The sequence below is a fragment of the Toxorhynchites rutilus genome, chromosome 3 (assembly GCF_029784135.1).
Source record: "Toxorhynchites rutilus septentrionalis strain SRP chromosome 3, ASM2978413v1, whole genome shotgun sequence".
Lineage (NCBI taxonomy): Eukaryota > Metazoa > Arthropoda > Insecta > Diptera > Culicidae > Toxorhynchites > Toxorhynchites rutilus.
In genome coordinates this window covers 235978500-235997621 of record NC_073746.1, presented here as the reverse complement: position 1 = coordinate 235997621, position 19122 = coordinate 235978500, and the positions used below count along the sequence as shown (strand labels likewise).

At 40.8% G+C, this 19122-nt stretch overlaps 1 protein-coding gene across 1 annotated transcript; it reads right to left on the bottom strand.

Moving 5' to 3' along the window:
- Positions 1–313: 313 nt before the first annotated feature.
- Positions 314–14573, bottom strand: LOC129774044 (uncharacterized). The gene is made up of 2 exons (XM_055777742.1): positions 14530–14573; positions 314–656 (listed from the first exon to the last, which is right to left on the bottom strand). The coding sequence occupies exons 1-2, from the start codon at positions 14571–14573 to the stop codon at positions 314–316; spliced, it is 387 nt and encodes a 128-aa protein (XP_055633717.1).
- Positions 14574–19122: the final 4549 nt, after the last annotated feature.

The following is a 19122-nucleotide window of genomic DNA, read 5'->3' as shown; positions in this document are numbered from 1 at the left end:
GCTTCACGGGAAAGCCGTTTTCGTCCATGTTTCTCCATAGCTCTTTTCGTGTTATTGAATCGTATGCGGCTTTAAAGTCGATGAATAAATGGTGCGTAGGGACTCTGTACTCACGGAATTTCTGGAGGATCTGCCGCAAGGTGAAGATTTGGTCAGTAGTAGACCAACCTTCGATAAAGCTTGCCTGATAAGCTCCCACGAATCTGTTTGTCAGTGGCGATAGACGACAGAAGATGATTTGGGAAAGCACTTTGTAGGCGGCATTCAGGACGGTGATTGCAAGAAAGTTTTCACAGTCTAGTTTGTCCTCTTTCTAGAAGATAGGGCAAATAACCCCATCTTTCCACTCCTGCGGTTGCTGTTCTGTTTCCCAAATTCTGACAATCAGACGATGCAGATAACTAACCAACTTTTCCGAGCCCATCTTGATAAGTATCGCTCTGATGCCATCTTTGCCAGTTGATTTGTTGTTCTTAAGCTGTTTGATGGTATTCCTAACTTCACCTATCGTTGGGGATGGTACATCTTCATTATTTACTGCACCAACGTAATCGCTTCCATCGTCATCTTGGTCCTCTGCCTGTATGCCATTCAGGTGTTCATCCTCCACCTTTCGGTTATTTTCACGTTTTGGTAAAGTACTAGAAAATTTATACCTAGTAAAAGGAAATTGTGAAGGGCCAATAAGAAGATCAATCAACGAAGAGTTCTGCGATTGAACCCACAAACGTTTGCTTAGTAATAAAATCCGAATGTTCGAAAGAATGCATATATAAAAATAAATTTTGGGCGGGACGAATTAATATTTTTTCTCTAAGATAAAGGTTTGCAGATCACTTCCAGAGAAATAGAGAAAGAGTGGAATTAAACCGACAGCCGATAGGTGGTCCTACACTAAAGTGACCAGATGGTCAGAGGTCTAACGCGGGACACAAAAACAAAACGTTATGTATATACGTTATGTGAACATAAACCATAGTCTGGCCAGTATTATTTCATAGTTCAGTATTATTTCTTTCTGAGTATCGGCACTCAGTTGTGATTTTTGGGTGGTTCAGATTTTGTTTACGCCCGAAAATCACTCGCTCAATGAGAGCATTTACGCCTGGCAAGCACGATTCAAATTCTACAATTTTCGTCAACTTACCGAATGGAATGCTCGAAAATTCCAATTCATTTTTCATCGATTTTAGTGTTAACGTATGCATTAAAAAAAAGGAATAATTTTGGATGGTGATGAAAGATAATTTATAGGAACAAATTTTCTTTAAATCTTACGTGTATTAACTCTGCAACAAAAATGATTCAATGATGTTGAGTCACAGCAGCAGCACTGTCAAGCAACTTGATGATTTTTCCATACTGCAAGCTCCACCCCAGGAGTTGGACATCCTGAGGCACTTTGTGTCCGCCAGATATAGCCGATCTGGTATTTACAATATCTTTGCCCCTCCTTAAGCCGGGATATCGAAGCAACCATTTTTATGCGGAAGCGTCAGACGAGACCGGCCGTATCTGAGCAGTAGGCAATCGCCCAGAAGGAGTGCTGGTGAAAAACTTCTTTTCGGCGAAAGAAGTGAAAAACTTCTTTTCGTACTCATAATGAAAGACGAGACGTACTTGATACTAGAATTCAACGAATGGCAGGGGACCGGGTACTTTACGTTCCCCAGGTAAGCGATGACGTCGAATATATCATTCACATCATGTTCTCGAAGAAGGTCCTTCTCTGACAGACGTGAAGGCCGCTTTTCTTTCGAGTCATATCGTGAACGGGGAGATATATAATACGAAGTGCTTGCCGGAGTCGGGAAGGTGATGTGGTCTTTATGCCGAACCTGGGATCAACCCATTATGCCAAAAGATCACTGGAGGATGGATCGGCTGGAGATAAACATTATCGCGAAGACTACCAACCTTCCCAAGATTCCCCAGCTGCGCCCGATAGAGAACTTTTGGGCGAATGGTCAAAATAGAAAGACAGACGACCACCAAAGCCACGAAAAGTTAAATAACACGCCGATGTACATCATCGGCCATGGTTCAGGTTCCGGCCAACTTCCGTAAGACCGCCCAGTGCTTCATTTACGATACTTCATCAAACAACTCCTCCTCCTCCTGTCGAGTATACACTAGTTCTTCCGGCTTATTTAAAACGTTAAGCCCTGACCGAGGTAGGGGACTAAAGATAATTTTTTTGTCTGACTCACGTTGGTCCCTGCGGATCAATAGGGGACTTTTATAAAAATCATTTTCAAGATGACACTCTCTAAACAAAAAGCCTAATGTCGGTGCGATGAAACCAGCTCAACGTATTAATCTTTGGATGCATTAGAAGCGCTCTTGAACAGTCTGCCAAATAAAAGTTTTTTTGAGGTTCATCCATTTAAGAAAATCAACATGATCAAATTGTGATATTGAAATATATTGATATCGCGGGACATTTTCGATTCTTTTGCCAAATGCGGGACGTTTCGCGGGACGGAATCTTACGCGGGACATTTTGTTGAAATGCGCGTAACGCGGGACGTCTGGTCAGTTTATCCTACACCAAATCAGATGCCGAAGCAGAATCAAGTGGCCAAAACACACGGTCGAAATTTGTACAATACGAACCTAACGAAGTACCGAAAATGCTCAACCATGAAAATCGAAACGTCCTTAACTCTCCTGTACTCGCGCGCAAAATCGTGACTCATATACTCCCAGACTGTGCGTGTCTCTGTAATATTGTGTATTTCCAGGCGTTATCAGTATTTATTTAAAGAAAAAAAATAAAATTGAATGAAAAAACTCAAGAAAATATTTTTTCTTTAACTTTATTCACTTAAATGCCTATTAAATTTAATTCAGCGCCTCATGTATTCTCGGTCTGTCAGACCTATACGCGAGTATAGGAAGGTTAAAGATTGATTTCGAGCAACTTAAAGGCTCGAAGGTCTAAAAGAGTCTCGATCAAAGAACTCCAGGAGATGTCTCAAGCAAGTTGAGACTCGTTTTTGCTGACAAATTTGTTATAAAATTGCTGATCTGGGAAGTAAAGTACAGATGCAAGTAATGGAATATACATTACAAACGGTACTTGGGACTCGAAGCCGTGCATGCAAAAGTGCCTGAAAAAGCGTTTTCTTTATTTATTTTTTATTTATAATGATACTACATCCCATTGAGAGATTAGATCTTCTTCACAATTTTTCGCCAATAATCCCGATCCATGGCTGCAGTTCTCCAACTTCCGGCTGCACCGATTCTTGCCAAGTCCTGCTCCACCTGGTCCAACCACCTCGCTCGCTGGGCTCTTCTCCTTCTTGTTCCTACCGGATTCGGTGCGAACACCATCTTTGCAGGGCTGCTGTCCGGCAATCTTGCAACATGCCCTGCCCATCGCACTCGTCCAGCCTTGGCGACTTTCTGAATACTGGGTTCGCCGTAGAGTTGCGCCAGTTCTTGGTTCATTTTCCTTCTTCATACCCCGCTTTCCTGTACACCACCGTATATTGTTCTGAGCACTCGGCGTTCGAAAACTCCAAGCGCTTGTAAGTCCTCTTCAAGCATCGTCCATGCTTCGTGCCCATAGAGAACAACCGGTCGAATTAGGGATTTGTACATGGTACAGCTTACGGGGAAAGCCGTGTTCGTCCATGATCCTCCATAGCTGTCGTCGGTCGATTGTATCATATGCGGCCTTGAAGTCGACGAAGATGTGGTGTGTAGGGACCTGATACTCGCGGCACTTTTGGAGGATCTGCCGCAGTGTAAAAATCTGGTCCGTCGTCGAGCAACCGGGCATGAATCCGGCCTGATAACTTCCCACAAATCTACTTACTATTGGCGATAGGCGGTGGAAGAGGATCTGAGACAAAATTTTGTAGGCACCATTCAGGATTGTGATGGCACGATAGTTCCCACAATCCAACTTGTCGCCTTTTTTATAGATGGGGCAGATTACCCCGTCCATCCACTCCTCCGGTAGCTGTTCTGTGTCCCAGATCCTGACTATCAACCGGTGCATACACTCTACAAGTTTTCTCGGCCCTCCCTTGAAGAGCTCCGCTACGAGGCCATCCTTACCAGCTACTCTGTGGTATTTGAGCTGATTAATGGCCTCCTTAACTTCACCCATCGTCGGGGGTGGTACGTCGTCGTTGTTCATTGCACCGGTGTAGTCCTCCTCAACGCCGTCTAGGTCTCCTGTCTGCGCGCTGTTCAGGTGTTCATCGTAGTGCTGCCTCCACCTTTCGATCACCTCGCGTTCGTTCGTCAAGATGCCTCCTTCCTTGTTTCTGCACATTTCGGCCCGCGGCACAAAGCCTTTGTGCGAGGCGTTTAGTTTCTTGAAGAACTTCCGCGATTCTCGTGAACGATAAAGCAGCTCCATCTCCTCACACTCTTTCTCTTCCAGGCGGCGCTTTTTTTCCCGAAAAAGATGTGTTTGCTGCCTTCGTTTCAGTCTGTATCGTTCCACGTTTTGTCAAGTCGCTCGTTGCAGCATGGCTGCACGTGCTGCATCCTTCTCGTTCAGGAGCGCTCGGCACTCGTCGTCAAACCATTCGTTCCGTTGTCCTCGTTGTTCATACCCGATGACGGTCTCTGCTGTGCTGCTAATTGCTGATTTTAAGGAGTTCCAGCATTCATCGAGGGGAACAGCATCCAGTTCGTTTACCCCCGGTAACGCAGCTTCAAGACGCTGCGAATATATTGCAGCAACGTTCGGCTGCTGTAGTCGTCGTAGGTGGTACCGTAGTGAGCGCTGGTGTCTTATGTTATTGACGACTGACAGTTTAGAACGCAGTTTGACCATCACCAGGTAGTGGTCTGAATCGATGTTAGCGCCACGATAGGTTCTGACGTCGATGATATCCGAGAAGTGCCGACCGTCGATCAAAACGTGGTCAATTTGTGTTTCTGTTTGCTGTGGTGATCTCCAGGTGTAACGGTATTGGAGGCTGTGCTGGAAGAAGGTGCTACGTATGGCCATGTTCTTGGAGGCAGCGAAGTCGATAAGTCTTAGGCCGTTTTCGTTGGTTCGCTGATGGGCGCTGAACCTACCAATTACCGGTCTGAATTCCTCCTCCTGGCCGACCTGAGCGTTCAAATTTTAATTCAGCGCCTCATGTATTCTCGGTCTGTCAGACCTATACGCGAGTATAGGAAGGTTAAAGATTGATTGCGAGCAACTTAAAGGCTCGAAGGTCTAAAAGAGCCTCGATCAAAGAACTCCAGGAGATGTCTCAAGCAAGTTGAGACTCGTTTTTGCTGACAAATTTGCTATAAAATTGCTGATCTGAGAAGTAAAGTACATATGCAAGTAATGGAATATACATTACAAACGGTACTTGGGACTCCAAGGCGTGCATGCAAAAGTGCCTGAAAAAGCGTTTTCTACCGTACATGAAAATTCTGTGAAGTTATGGCCATATGGTATCGTAACAACGAAGTGAATTTCATTGACAAGGACTTCAACTTACTCAGTTGTCATTCAAAAAACATTGTTCAATTGAAACAGAAGCTAAAATCTCAACAGAAGCGGTCGCTAAAGATGCCATTTTTAATATAAAAAATAATAAAAAAATATTATTAAAAATGTGTTCTGGAGAGTATCATAGAAAAATAAATTCCCATGACAAGACGCAATTGAGCACTTCTATTCAAACGAAGATTTTGAATAATGGATTGGAAAAAACATACTTGTTGGAAACAAATCGTGTGACATTGCAAGGCTTATGGAAAACTGCACCTGCAAACAGTTTGAAAATGAATAAAAATGGTAGATATATCAGAATCGTTGGGATGCGTGGCCACAATACATCTTCTCCTATGAATTTTGACGTAGGGCACGTAGGGTAAAAATTGAAAAACGAAAATCGAGCGCATCGAGGAAAATGTCCAATTCATGATGGACGGATGAGATTTTCGCGCAAATCGATTTTTTTATGAAACTAGCTATCAAACAATCGAAAAATCTAAATCATTATCTCGTTCATAATCCCGGATTCTGATTGGTTGGTTCGCAAAAGCAACATCTGCTCTCACATTTAGTGCATCTGCACTCTGTCGAAATAACAGTATGGAACTGTGCAATGGAATATAAGTTTGTTGTTTGATTTTCTGCTAATGAGTGGCACACTTAAAACATGTTACTGAAGGCCGGCATGCTATTGTTTTTGTTGATGTTAGAGACTCCAAACTCGGAGAGTTCATTCGCCTCTAGATTTAATTTTCCAAGATGGCGATTCGAAGCCTCTATCCGTCAAACCATCATCATCATGACTAATGATACAATCAAGCGACGGCGGCTCTTCCACTTAACACGTTAAGCCCCATTTTTTTCTTACTGCGCATTCCATTCAGCGCACATCTGGAGCGTTTGTACAATATCAGTTTCGGTCCCAGTTCCCAAAGATACTTATTGTATGAATAAAAAATAGTTAGCAATTCGACTAGAAAGTAGTCACATTTTGTAGAAGATCCAAAAACAAACCGTATATAGTTTGATTTTACTATTTTGTAACTGTCAGTCCCAGTAAGTCAGCACTTACCCACCAAAAAGCTCAACGTCGGCCCCTAGGGATTGACGCGGGGCTCAACGTGTTATTTGAGAGATATCGCATACATTGGTGAAAATCGCTCATTGTTCAGTCCCTGCAAAGATGCTAGAACTTTATCGCAAGCTCCACCCTTTGTGAGTCATTAGCCAGTCAAACTGCCTAAAAGGCATGGTCTAGCAACGAGGGTCAGTCACTTCACACTTCCTGTTTAATGTTTATAGAATGAACACAGTTTGCTGATGAGTGTCGAGTGGGAAATGAATTGTCTTTATCGAGACATGGAGAGAGATTAGGATTATGTTTTTTTCCAAAAGGGCCCTTTCCAGGACTAGGGGCGCATGAACTGATGAAGTTTAAAGCCTTTCTAAAGAATAAAAACAGAAACGGAAACAAGGGTCAGCTATTTGTGTCTTGCCAGACCGAAATACGATACTCTTCGTCGAATGGTCAAACCCTAACTAACCGGCCCTCTTCAGGACTAAATCGATTTCGGTCATATGACCACAACGGGTCCGTTTACAGCCATCGATCCGTTGGATACAATTTTCCCCTACTCGACCACACATTTCGACCGGAATGTTTCGAATTCCGCGTTGGATGTTGTCTTTGAGCTCTTCTAAATTTGCTGGCTGGTTGCCATAGACCAGTGACTTGACATAGCCCCATAAAAGTAATCCAATGACGCCAAATCGCATAAACGAGGAGGCCAATCAACAGGATTTCTCGAAATAATACGTTCACCAAACTTATTATTCAAAAAAAAACCATTCTTACGTGCGCTTTGTGGCAAGTCATCGTCTTGCTGAAACAGCACATCATTGATGTTAGGATCTTCAAATTGTGTTCAAAAATAGTCTTCCAACATGTCGCGATAGCGCTCTCCATAGACGGTAACATGACGGTCATTCTCATCGACGAAGAAATGCGGCCCAATCACATATTCGGCATGAAAACTACACCAAACAGTATGTTGCCGATGCCTCTATCATTCAAACCATCATCATCATGGTGTCTCTGGAAGCACATGTGGGTTCGCATCTGACCAATAATGCATATTTTGCTTGTTGACAAAGCCATTTAGCCAGAAATGAGCCCAAGAATAATTGGAAATATTAATACCAACGTTCCCTCGCGGCTAATGTTCAATAAAAGTATCAAAAGTGGAAAATAACGCACGATGAGCTGCGAAATTGATCGATTGGCAGGGTTTTAAACTTGGCAAATAGGCACATGCGAGCACAAAGCTGAGTCATCGCTAGAGCCTTCTCAGCGCACGCAAATGACAAGCCACAGTTGAGAGATTCTAGGATAGAATACAGAATCGATTTTTGTCCTACTTATGTTATATTTCCCGGCAGGGGTCCGCGACCTAGATTATATCACTGCTTGCCTTCATATAGATAAAAAAAAACCACACCATCTGTTCCAACTTTGCGACAACAGTGGACCGGATCAGTCCCAAGGCACGTGCCAAAACAAGACCGTTTAAAGTCAATATTTACACTAAGCCCTATTACTGTGCCTAATCATATCCATTACTCACGGCGACCGAGTGTACGAGCTTTCGGTGGAACTCGCACGGACGCCCAACCGCGAGATATAGCGGCTGCTGCCGGTCTTTAGCGTGTTGTCTCTCGTCACGAAAATGGAGCATTTTGGACAGTAATAAATGGCTTTGACACTTGCAGTAGTGACAACGCTAATGATTGCCTCTACTAAGCCCACAACTGCTGTTAAACCATAATCTTAATTATTATAACAACTGCTCTTATATCATTAGCAGAATTGTAAATGACTGCCGATATAACAATGAATTAATTATTTACCTATTTTGAAGAGAACCACGGCTCAAACATGTGGAATACATTTGAAAATCTACACGTTGAGATGCATTCTCAAGATGCTGCGTTGATTCAATCGGCGTCAAAATTCAAGAAAAACATCAAATACGTCCAATAGTCACACAAATTAACAATAGTATAGCGTGAGTAAAATCTGTGACAAATAAATGAATTTAGCGAAATGAATGTACAAATATTTTCTTGTTTGATTCAAAATTTTATTGAAGTGAAGGTACCTAAAATACAAGGTTGCCTTGGGTAACTCATTATATCTTCATTGCGGAAATCCTCGTCCTTAAAAACTGGGACAACAACTTCTTTCAAGACGTTTCTTTCACCAAAAAAATCAAATCTTGTTCTTGGTTCTTGGTTCTTGGTTCTTGGTTCTTGGTTCTTGGTTCTTGGTTCTTGGTTCTTGGTTCTTGGTTCTTGGTTCTTGGTTCTTGGTTCTTGGTTCTTGGTTCTTGGTTCGTGGTTCGTGGTTCTTGGTTCTTGGTACTTGTTCTTGGCTCTTGGTTCTTGTTTCTTGATACTTGTTTCTTGGTACTTGTCTTGTTTCTTGGTTTCCCGAAGATATATGTCGCTGTTGCGTGTAATTATATACGACAGATAATAGAGCGCCAGCAAAAGTGTTCTCAATTTCCTAAGGATATGTTCCGCCACCGCGTGTTGATATGTTCAATAGATGAAAGAAGTATGGTTCAGTTTATTCTTTATCCCGATCCGTACCTTTTCGTCACTAACAATAATTATTTAACTGAGAAGTTCCCCTGTATGAGCGACCTCTTTGGTCGCAAATGTACCAAAAACATTCCTTCCCATTCTCTGGAGGCCCTAAGGACATGGCAGACGTCATTATTGAATATTTGAAGTGTCAATCATCGAAACCTAACTAACGAGAATGGATTATCATTCAGTGTGTTCTTTGTACAATTTAACTGGTTTGGGTCAATCACGGAAATGTATAGTGTACCCTAGCTCAATCTGTATTTGACCAGAAATTTATTGAGTGATACGTGAGAACATAACAACAATTTAGAATAGAACCTCCATCCCATGTCCAGAGCGTTACTTCCAGCTGCGACGAGAATTATTAGTGCAACAATGTGGTCTCGGTTGAATGACCGTTGGTCAAAACCAAAATAAAATGAGACATTGCTGGACTCGAAAATTGTAATTTGCTCGGTGCGCGCTCTTGGAACAAGTTTGGAGAACCCGTTCGCTAGCAAAATATTTTCCACACCCACATTGCAGCCGCCTGACCATTTGGCTGATGATGACGACGATTCCGAACGGCACTTATGGAATACGGTGAGAAGTTAAGAGATAAATAAATTGCGCTTTTTTCAACTGCGAAAGAGCGACCCAAAGCGTTCCAGATCAACCATATCGCACCACCGGCCGTTCATATGGGATCAAGAATACTGAAAAAAACGGCTCAGCCGGTCGCCTTCGCTACACATATTATTAAAATATCATCGCAAATTATTGTAACGCTATAACATTACTCACAAAAATAATAAACGCTGTTTCGTCGGAGGAACAAGTTCTACTTGTTGCTCTGGTCCGAGCAGGGATCCGAGACGGATGGGCACTGTGAGGCAGCGGCGAAATATTATCAAAAATTTATCTTTCGCATAACGTAACATTATGCGATATGCTACGATCTCGTCTCCGGTCGTTGAATGGGCTTTCGGGAGGGGACTGATATTATGGCCCATTCATCACCCCGCAAAGTGTGCGGATCGGACATCAATCATCGGCGAGGAGATACTTCACTTTGGGCTGCGCGCAAAGGTGACCACGTGTTCCGGGACGAAAGCGGGCAGCGATTCGCCCCGGACTCCTCTTTGAGGGTGTAATTCAACAAGTGCATTCATCCGTATTGCCGGACCGGAGAGGTGGCTGCGGTTGATGAATCGGAATTCTCTGGAAACGGAGAGCAAATAAATGTTTATGGGATATTATTTATGAATTTGGCTTATGGGCAAGTGAAATGATGTTTTGTGGCGTTTTGTACAGTAATCACCACCATTTGTGTGTTTATCGAAAAGAGGTAATTATGCGAGACTCGCAGTTCATTTTTTGCGAAATCCAACTCGGACTTTTTGAGTCACATCAACATACGAAACTACTTCCCACTGTGTCCCAGATGGACACAAACAATGTTTTTCCGTTGTTAAACATGACTATCCCAGCAACCGATCGCACCTAGTGAAAGACAAATTACGCATCACGCCACACACTGGGTGGCATGAACTCATTTTCCTCCGGGTCATCAGTGCGTATTCTCCTCTATCTTCTCATCACGGGTTACAAGAGGGGGGTGGTATTCAGATGCCATTACACTTGAAAAAAGATGCACACAGTTTCTTCGAATGCCAGAATCAGACAACCGAGCGAGTAAAAAAACCAGCGCACGCGAAAAAAGGTTCTGCGAAGGAAAAAAAGAAACAAATATTACGAGAAATAAACCGAAAAGGCGAGAAAAGATATCATCTCGAGTTTCGCAGCAGCATAATTTGTTAAAAAGCACATCGGATCATATTACAACCCTAGAAGCATACGCTCGCCCGGCTGGTGGCATGGAGCGAAAATTCATCTTCCGTTTCTTCTTCTGCTTGCTTTTTTTTCGCAATGCTATGCAATTCCGAGTGGCGCAGCTGTGAAAGCCCAGGCTTAATGTGGCTGTGAATTATGAATACATAATCTGATGTTGATTCTCGCGGCACACGGTTTCATTCGGTTGCCACTTCCTTGGAGACGCATTGAGTCCGACTTGCAACAACTGGAGGAAATATAATTATGTCTGGGAAAATTATGGCGAAAAAGATGAATTCTACACGGAAAATCTCCAGTGCAACGAATAAATATAAGACAAAAAACTTACAACGCGAGGATATAGCAGGTGAGATCATTTTCGAATGATCGAAATTATGTAATAAATTTTCATTGGATATCTAAACGTTTTTCATTGAACCCTCTGTCAGCCAGTTCTCCATATCTAGGCCTTCCTCTTCCGAATCCGTTTCAACGCAAAGTTCGATATGAACTGAATTTTTGAAACAATAAAAATTAAAATTGCGCGCTACATTTCTCGAGCGCCATTCTCCAGAGAACACCGTTACAAATTTAATCAAACTTCATTCATGGGTACCGTATGCCTTTCGTAGTGTATATCGTCAGGCCTTGACTAACGGTTCCGCATAAAAATATTCATTTTAAAAAATGTTCATCGCAGATGAGAGGTAATAACACGACCCTATGTTGGGTTTCAGGTCACACAAAATTCCAAGGAACAAGAAAGCCGACTGGCTTGCTTGTGGATACCCTGGTATCAGGTATCAGGGTAATCAAAAAAGGGGCCTGTTTACCTTATTACTGATTACCTACAAGTGTTGCGCAACACATAGTGATATTCGGGTTGTAGGGTGTAGAGAGATGAATGACTGTTATACAGTTCAAAGTCTCTATAATTCAACATAACAAGAACAACCACTGATGAGGCCGAAACCAGAAGGTCTTGCCTTTCTTCAAAAGGAGGAAAGAGGATATTCAAAATGCTGGATCGGCTATATCCGGCGAACGAAGCATCGATGATGTCGAAGCATTTTTAGAAGGCTTTTTGTAGGATTTAAGGAAAATTTGTTCCATCGAATTTTCTTTTGCATTTAAAAAATGGACTAATTTAAATACGTTATTCCTGAGAAAACAATAGTTTCCCATTCTGACACTCACTTCCGATATCGAAATGAGAGTCAGAATGGGTATCGAATGGTGTTCAGGGTATCGAAGCTCTAGTACCTTTTGGTACTAACATAAACCTACGAGATACTCCATATGAAATAAGGTAAATGATCTTGGTTCATCCAATTTAGGGTGTTTTCACGCAACAAGTTAGAGGGAGGTTAGAAGGCTTTAATTTGGTTGATAGAGACATTCCAGTTTATTATGTATTTTTTGGATAAAATTAAGATCAACACCTTATTAATCACAAACTTTGAAGCTTTTCTATATAGTTTTTCTATTTTCTATATAAAATTTTGTCATCTTTCAAGTGAAATCAAGTGGATTTTCCTACGTAGCGTAATTTTTGAATAAGAGCCAGTTTAAGGCAAACTGGGCCGGAAACAGAGAAAAAGTTCAATAACTCTGTCATTGTTATCATCAAATATGATCGTCTATCACCTCCTGAAAGAATTCGGATTTTTTATACGAAAAATGTATTTTATGACTTTAAGGGGATGAGTCAAAAACAAAATTCTTCTATTGTAATAAAAAAACGAAAATATATGTATAAAAACCAAATAAAAAAAAATTGTTTGGACTCGATTATATACAATAAAAAGAAATAGAATATTGTATATAATCGAGTTCGTGCTGACTCAGTATCACATAAAATCTGTCACCCTGTATTTCTTTTTCTTAACTTAAATAAATTCCTGCAGAAAAGAAATTAATGTTTTCTTTTTTTCTATTATGCGCGAAGATACAAGCATGACACAACCCGATGTCATTCGAATATGTGTTATTAACGTTATGAAATTTATAATGGATGCCCTGGAAAGCCAATTCAAAATGATTACAAAATATAAGACGGGATACCTTCACTTATGCTATGTACAGATGAACACAATGATCCCAAACGATTCTGGTCATTCATGAATGGAAGTTCGCAGAATAATGAGTCTGAAGCACGAATGATTCTTTGCTCTTCAGCTGTTTTGTCATCGACAGTGCATTTGATCGAGGTATTTTAGTGAAGGTTTGTCCCAGAGAACGTTTGCGACATAAGTATAACAAGCATCACTCTAGATCAGCTATAAAGGGTGTGTCACATCAAATTGCATCACGGAAAAAACGCTGTAGAAATTCGCCCAGTAGACCGATCCTTTTGAAAATTTTAGACAGTAAAATAAAAACTATTAAACAACTTTTGGCATTTTCTTTTTATTCATACTCCGAGCTCAAGCCCGTATGCTCGCACCTTCCTCTTTACCCCGTCCATAAGGTTCTGTACAACGTCAGGTTGTAGTTTTTTTTTTTTTTTTTTTTGAACAGAAATCCATTTTCTCTTGAAGTCCGCCTCCGATTTTTTGGGTTCTTCCGGAGGGCCTGCTTCATAATCGCCCAATATTTCTCTTTTGGGCGAAGCTCCGGCGCGTTGGGCGGGTTCATTTCCTTTGGCACGAAGGTGACCCCGTTGGCTTCGTACCACTCCAACACGTCCTTTGAATAGTGGCACGAAGCGAAATCCGGCCAGAAGATGGTCGGGCCCTCGTGCTGCTTCAATAGTGGTAGTAAGCGCTTCTGTAGGCACTCCTTAAAGTAAACCTGCTCGTTTACCGTGCCGGTCATCACGAAGGGGGCGCTCCGCTTTCCGCAAGAGCAGATCGCTTGCCACACCATGTACTTTTTGGCAAACTTGGATAGTTTCTGCTTGCGAATCTCCTCCGGAACGCTGAATTTGTCCTCTGCGGAGAAGAACAACAGGCCCGACAGCTGACGAAAGTCCGCTTTGACGTAGGTTTCGTCGTCCATTACCAGGCAATGCGGCTTCGTCAGCATTTCGGTGTACAGCTTCCGGGCTCGCGTCTTCCCCACCATGTTTTGCCTTTCGTCGCGGTTAGGAGCCTTCTGAACCTTGTATGTACGCAGGCCCTCCCGCTGCTTGGTCCGCTGGACGAATGAACTTGACAAATTCAGCTTATTGGCGACATCCCGGACCGAACTTCTCGGATCACGTCTAAACTGCTTAACTACGCGCTTGTGATCTTTTTCACTGACGGAGCATCCATTTTTGCCGTTCTTCACCTTCCGGTCGATGGTTAGGTTCTCGAAGTATCGTTTTAGTACTCTGCTGACCGTGGATTGGACGATTCCCAGCATCTTACCGATGTCCCGATGTGACAACTCCGGATTCTCGAAATGAGTGCGCAGGATTAATTCACGACGCTCTTTTTCGTTCGACGACATTTTTCCAAATTTACGAAAAATTGACAGTGAAGCATGGCCAACGTGATCTATACACTCTTATCTGATTATACGCAAAAGTTGAAGATATAATTCCTAAAAATTAAATTTCTACAGCGTTTTTTCCGTGATGCAATTTGATGTGACACACCCTTTACTCAACCTACGGCCCACCGGGCTCTTTTGTTTGGCCCGCCTGGCACGTTACCATTGTGTATATGTAACAAACATGAAAACTTAAGAAATCATTTAAGAAACATTAGATGAAAATAATGGAGGTTGACATATTACACATTATTACACATTAGATAGTTGTCAAGTTAAGGGGTATTAGTAGATTAGGTGGTATTAGTAGAAATTAATGCAAATGCGCATTCTTTCTTCGGACAGTTGGGTAGAGAAAATATTGCAATCTAAGCTCCGCTGTATTATATTCATTGAGTATAAACAAGCCAATCGCGACTTCAAATTACCGTATTCACAGTTCATCAGTCATCTAGCGACCAGACGGCAGCGAGGCTTTCGAATTGATCTGTCTCAAGGTCGGGTGTTTAGTTCACTTTTCCAAATTTCTTTTTTTCAGAGATAGAGGTAAATTAAGTGATGAATTTTAAAGACTCTATAACTCAATACATCATCATCATGATTTAAGTCGTATTGTTTCAGCTATCAGACAGAAGCCGTTCTTCTCGATTCTAAGGAAGAATGAAAGGTAGATATCGCACAGGATGGGGCAATTTTGTTCGGTGGGGGCACCGCGTCGATTTGCATGCCATCTGGCGAAGAGTACCTCTGTATCACATCATAATCAAATCTGTACTGGGGTGTTAATATACAATTTCATTTGGGTAGCATGGTTTTAAGCGTTGTTAGCTTTTCGTCGATTGAACAAAGTGGTATGTCAATCTCTTCATTCGAATGATAAAAGATGTATGAGTAATGCTGGTTACTTATTGGCCAAAAAACTTGTTTCAACAGCTTAAAACTGTTTCTAAAGCAAGCTATTGAAATCCCAAAAATCTCTATATGAGTAGTCCATCTTAATCATGATTTGTTGATGCTTGTCGTTGACCGTCAGTGAAAGTTCTCTATATTGTGCTCGCCTGATTTTTATTTGCTATTGAGTTGAATTTTTTTTTCACCACAGAATGCTTCATCTGAATATACAAGAAGCAAGCATAATGTAGAGCAGAATCAGAAGAGCAGAAGAGAAATTTTCAAACAGACGTACGTCATTGGTTTTCATACCGTGGAGACTGTACGAATTGTTGATTTTATACATTATCGAACAGATAACGGTATTGGTGAATTAAATATATAATCGCCTGTAGCCGCACTGTATGCGGTACGAGCAGAATGTCTCGATGCATACTGAGTGCGTTACGTGTATTGTGGTGGTGGATCATTTAATTTCTTCGTGTTTATTTTGCACTGCGAATAACTTTCAGCCGGTATGTTTCTATTCTAGTTTTCTAGCATGTAAATATAAATAAATCGTATTTCTGCAGGCGTAATGGAGAAACGAAATGGCATGGAGAAGCGCTCTGTAGCAGCGTTGTTCGAGGCTCTACAAAATGAAAACGTGAAAACGTTCTCTGATGCAACTACACATACTGACCAGGAACATCTGATTTCGGAATGAAAACTGAATAAATGTTTGACACGATTGGCACATGCAAATGCTAAATTAGATGCTTTGGGTACCACTGCTTCTTGACAGTGCAACCACATAGTACAACCAGTGGTTATTAGTAAGATTAACCTAGAGCCTGTGAAGAATGTTAAAAAAATGGAAGATTTGGATGAAAAATGCAAGGGCGACGAATTTGTAGAATCGGTTGTTGCTTCAATTTGTCAGCTTCACGGCCGTCAGCGATATAGAGGAAAGGGTCCCAGTATTTGTCTTCAATTTGTGAATTATATTTTTGATCGTAATTTTCTCCTTCAATGCTCATGGACTGGAATAGGACGCAAATCTGATGACCATGAGCAAATTATACGGAAGATTTCGTTCTGCAAATTTGAGAAAGCGATCGATTTGTTCAAACTGTTCACCATTCGGATCCGGATTTTTCATTTGCTGAATGACAGGAGTTTTTGCACCGATGCTTGAGAAATGCAAAGCAATGGTTTGGAGAGATCGGTGGCACAAAGAAGCCAACAGCGCGTAAGCATAAACTTCAGGATTCAGGATCACGAAACACAAAATCTAATATTGAGGAAAAAGAAACTGAAAAGAAGCGAAAGCGTAATGAAAAGATTCAATTCAATTGTTATTGAATGATTCTCAGCTTTGATTCAGTTTATTGTTTGAATTAATTTAATAAAAGATTGACATGAATCGATGGAATAGAAGATCTCAAAATGTTATTTTCATATTAATTAAAAAAAAAGTAATGTGTTCATGTATCCTTAATTATTTATTTATTTTTTATCTCAGTTATTCGTTGTTGGAAGCGTGTAGTAGCAGGAGCGGGTATAAATACAGTTTTTCTTTAACATGGATAGCCAATACTATCGGTTTACAAAAGATTTCCGATAGTGCATATATCTTCAAACATGGTTCACTGATACTTTAAAGTATGTTGTTTTCGGTATGGAATTTAAACTAATTTCTAATGAAAATGATGCGACGAACTATAAGTGTAATTTGAGGAGGTGCCTTATTACTGCTTATATGCCATTAGTGATGTAACTACTAATGCATATATGCTACTAGCGCGTTGGTGTTCGAACATAGAAAGATATATATAATGGATAGTGGAGATCATATTCAGATTTCACTTTCCCCATACTTGATTTTGAACACCCAAAATTTTTAAGCCATACAATAGTATCTCCGTGGCATTTGAGAAGCATTACTCTCGGAATGTTTTCGGACATTCAAAATGCTTATTCACGGCCATTGTGCAGTCAGAATGCTGTTTAATGACAAGAAGTATTAAACCAGTATTGTATATGCTGATTTGCAACAGCTATGCATAAAAATTGCTTATTTACAGCAGCAAGCAGTTCGAATGATTGTATAGAATTGATTTACTGCTAATACTAATGCTTGGTGGTTACCTGGGTGAAGTACTTTAAAAATTGGTTTTATTACGATACCTGTAGTCGATTCGTCGATCAATCTGAAGTGTTGCAATATTTATCGACTCACCCGCAGTCTTACCATATCTACAGAATAATCTGTATTTATACAGATTTTTCAGACTTTTTGAAACCAAGAATACAGATTTTTTTGTTTTTTTACAGATTTTTCAAAATAACGATCCAATATTAGTTATGGCTTGATCTCAATAATATTTTTTCCCAACTCAAACATTTTTTCAAACAGCATTCAAGTCAGTCTGAATGAGATTCATTTTGGCATTCATATGTAGCGTGTAGTACTGCTTTCTCATGTTCAATTTAAGGCGAAAATTTTTACAAACAGCATTCGAATCAGTCTGAATGAGATTCATTTTGGCATTCATATGTAGCGTGTAGTACTGCTTTCTCATGTTCAATCTGAGGCGAAAAGATGCAAAAGTCTGCGTCATCCGCTAGCTTTACAATAAATAAATAACACTGTTTAACTTTTTCCTTATAAAGCACAGTGAATACGAATTTTTAGGTGAGTGCCATAAACATCGTCAAATTCATAATAACTATGCCAAGGAATGATACTTAACCTCAGATAATGTAGATTGAACTTATAAATCCCTTTGCGGTCGAATTAAATTTCGAAATGTGTACTGATTGCGATTTTTACATAATAACGCAGTGATGTTCAACTTTGTGAGATTACGAAAGATGAACAAGGTTCCTTTATTTTTTGTAAACTTCTGATAAGTATTTACTAAACTATGTTTTTATGGTTATGTTTAAAAATAGTTGCTATAATTCTTCTTCGTGTAAAATCGCTTGCATGTATCACAAAAATAATTAGTCTTTCGCCTTAAAAAATAAATAAAATATCTTAAAAGAAAGACAAATCTTTCTGTTCGAACATACAGAACCTTGCTCTTTGCATAAACACAGTGTCGCAATACATTTTCTATTAATCCTTTCCTCAAGCATGGATGACAACTTTTGTTTATACTGAGTACCGTTATCCATTATTCCTAGCAGCATCGTTTTGTTTCGTGAATAAGTTCACAAGACATTGAAATTCGTTCGGAAAAAGTGTGAACTGATACATTGTTGCATAAATTATAATATTAGTAAACTTCTTTGCTGTGGTGGCTGGAAACAGATAAACGACCGCAAAGGGTTGATACAGATTTCGATACAGATTTTCTGGGAAAAAAACTCAGATAAAAAGATTTTATTATGGCAACCCTGCTCACTCTGTCTTGTACTGACATCATCAATTAAATGGTATCCTCGCCACAGTTATCCCCAGTACTTTGGTACAAAAAATGTTTATTTGTCAGTTTGCGTATTTTAATATGTGCGTGCATCGTCCCCCACGCGGTCGAAGAAGACACGATAACGAGGTGCGAAATCGGAGCTTGAAAGCGCACACAAAAGCTTCGTTTGACTTCTAAAACGAAAACGATTTCCCCTCTTCGGTGCCCGTTGAATGTTTGTACGCATCACAACCCTGGAGGATGTGCGCAGAGTAAAGTGATTATGAGACAGTGCATTTAATTCGCACATATTTTGATGATTGACGCGAGAAGTGGTCCGTAGAAACTGTCCAACGGGAACCGGGGCGCGGAAACGTTGATGGACAAAATTTAAATTATGCATCCAATTCTTGCAGTGGCCGCTGGCTT

Excerpts from the sequence above, each read along its gene's own strand:
- LOC129774044 (XM_055777742.1), bottom strand. The coding sequence starts at position 14,573 with ATGGTAACGTGCCAGGCGGGCCAAACAAAAGAGCCCGGTGGGCC. Across the intron at positions 657-14,529 it reads ACAAAAGAGCCCGGTGGGCC|GTATAAATTTTCTAGTACTT; the intron begins GTAGGTTGAGTA and ends TCCTTTTACTAG.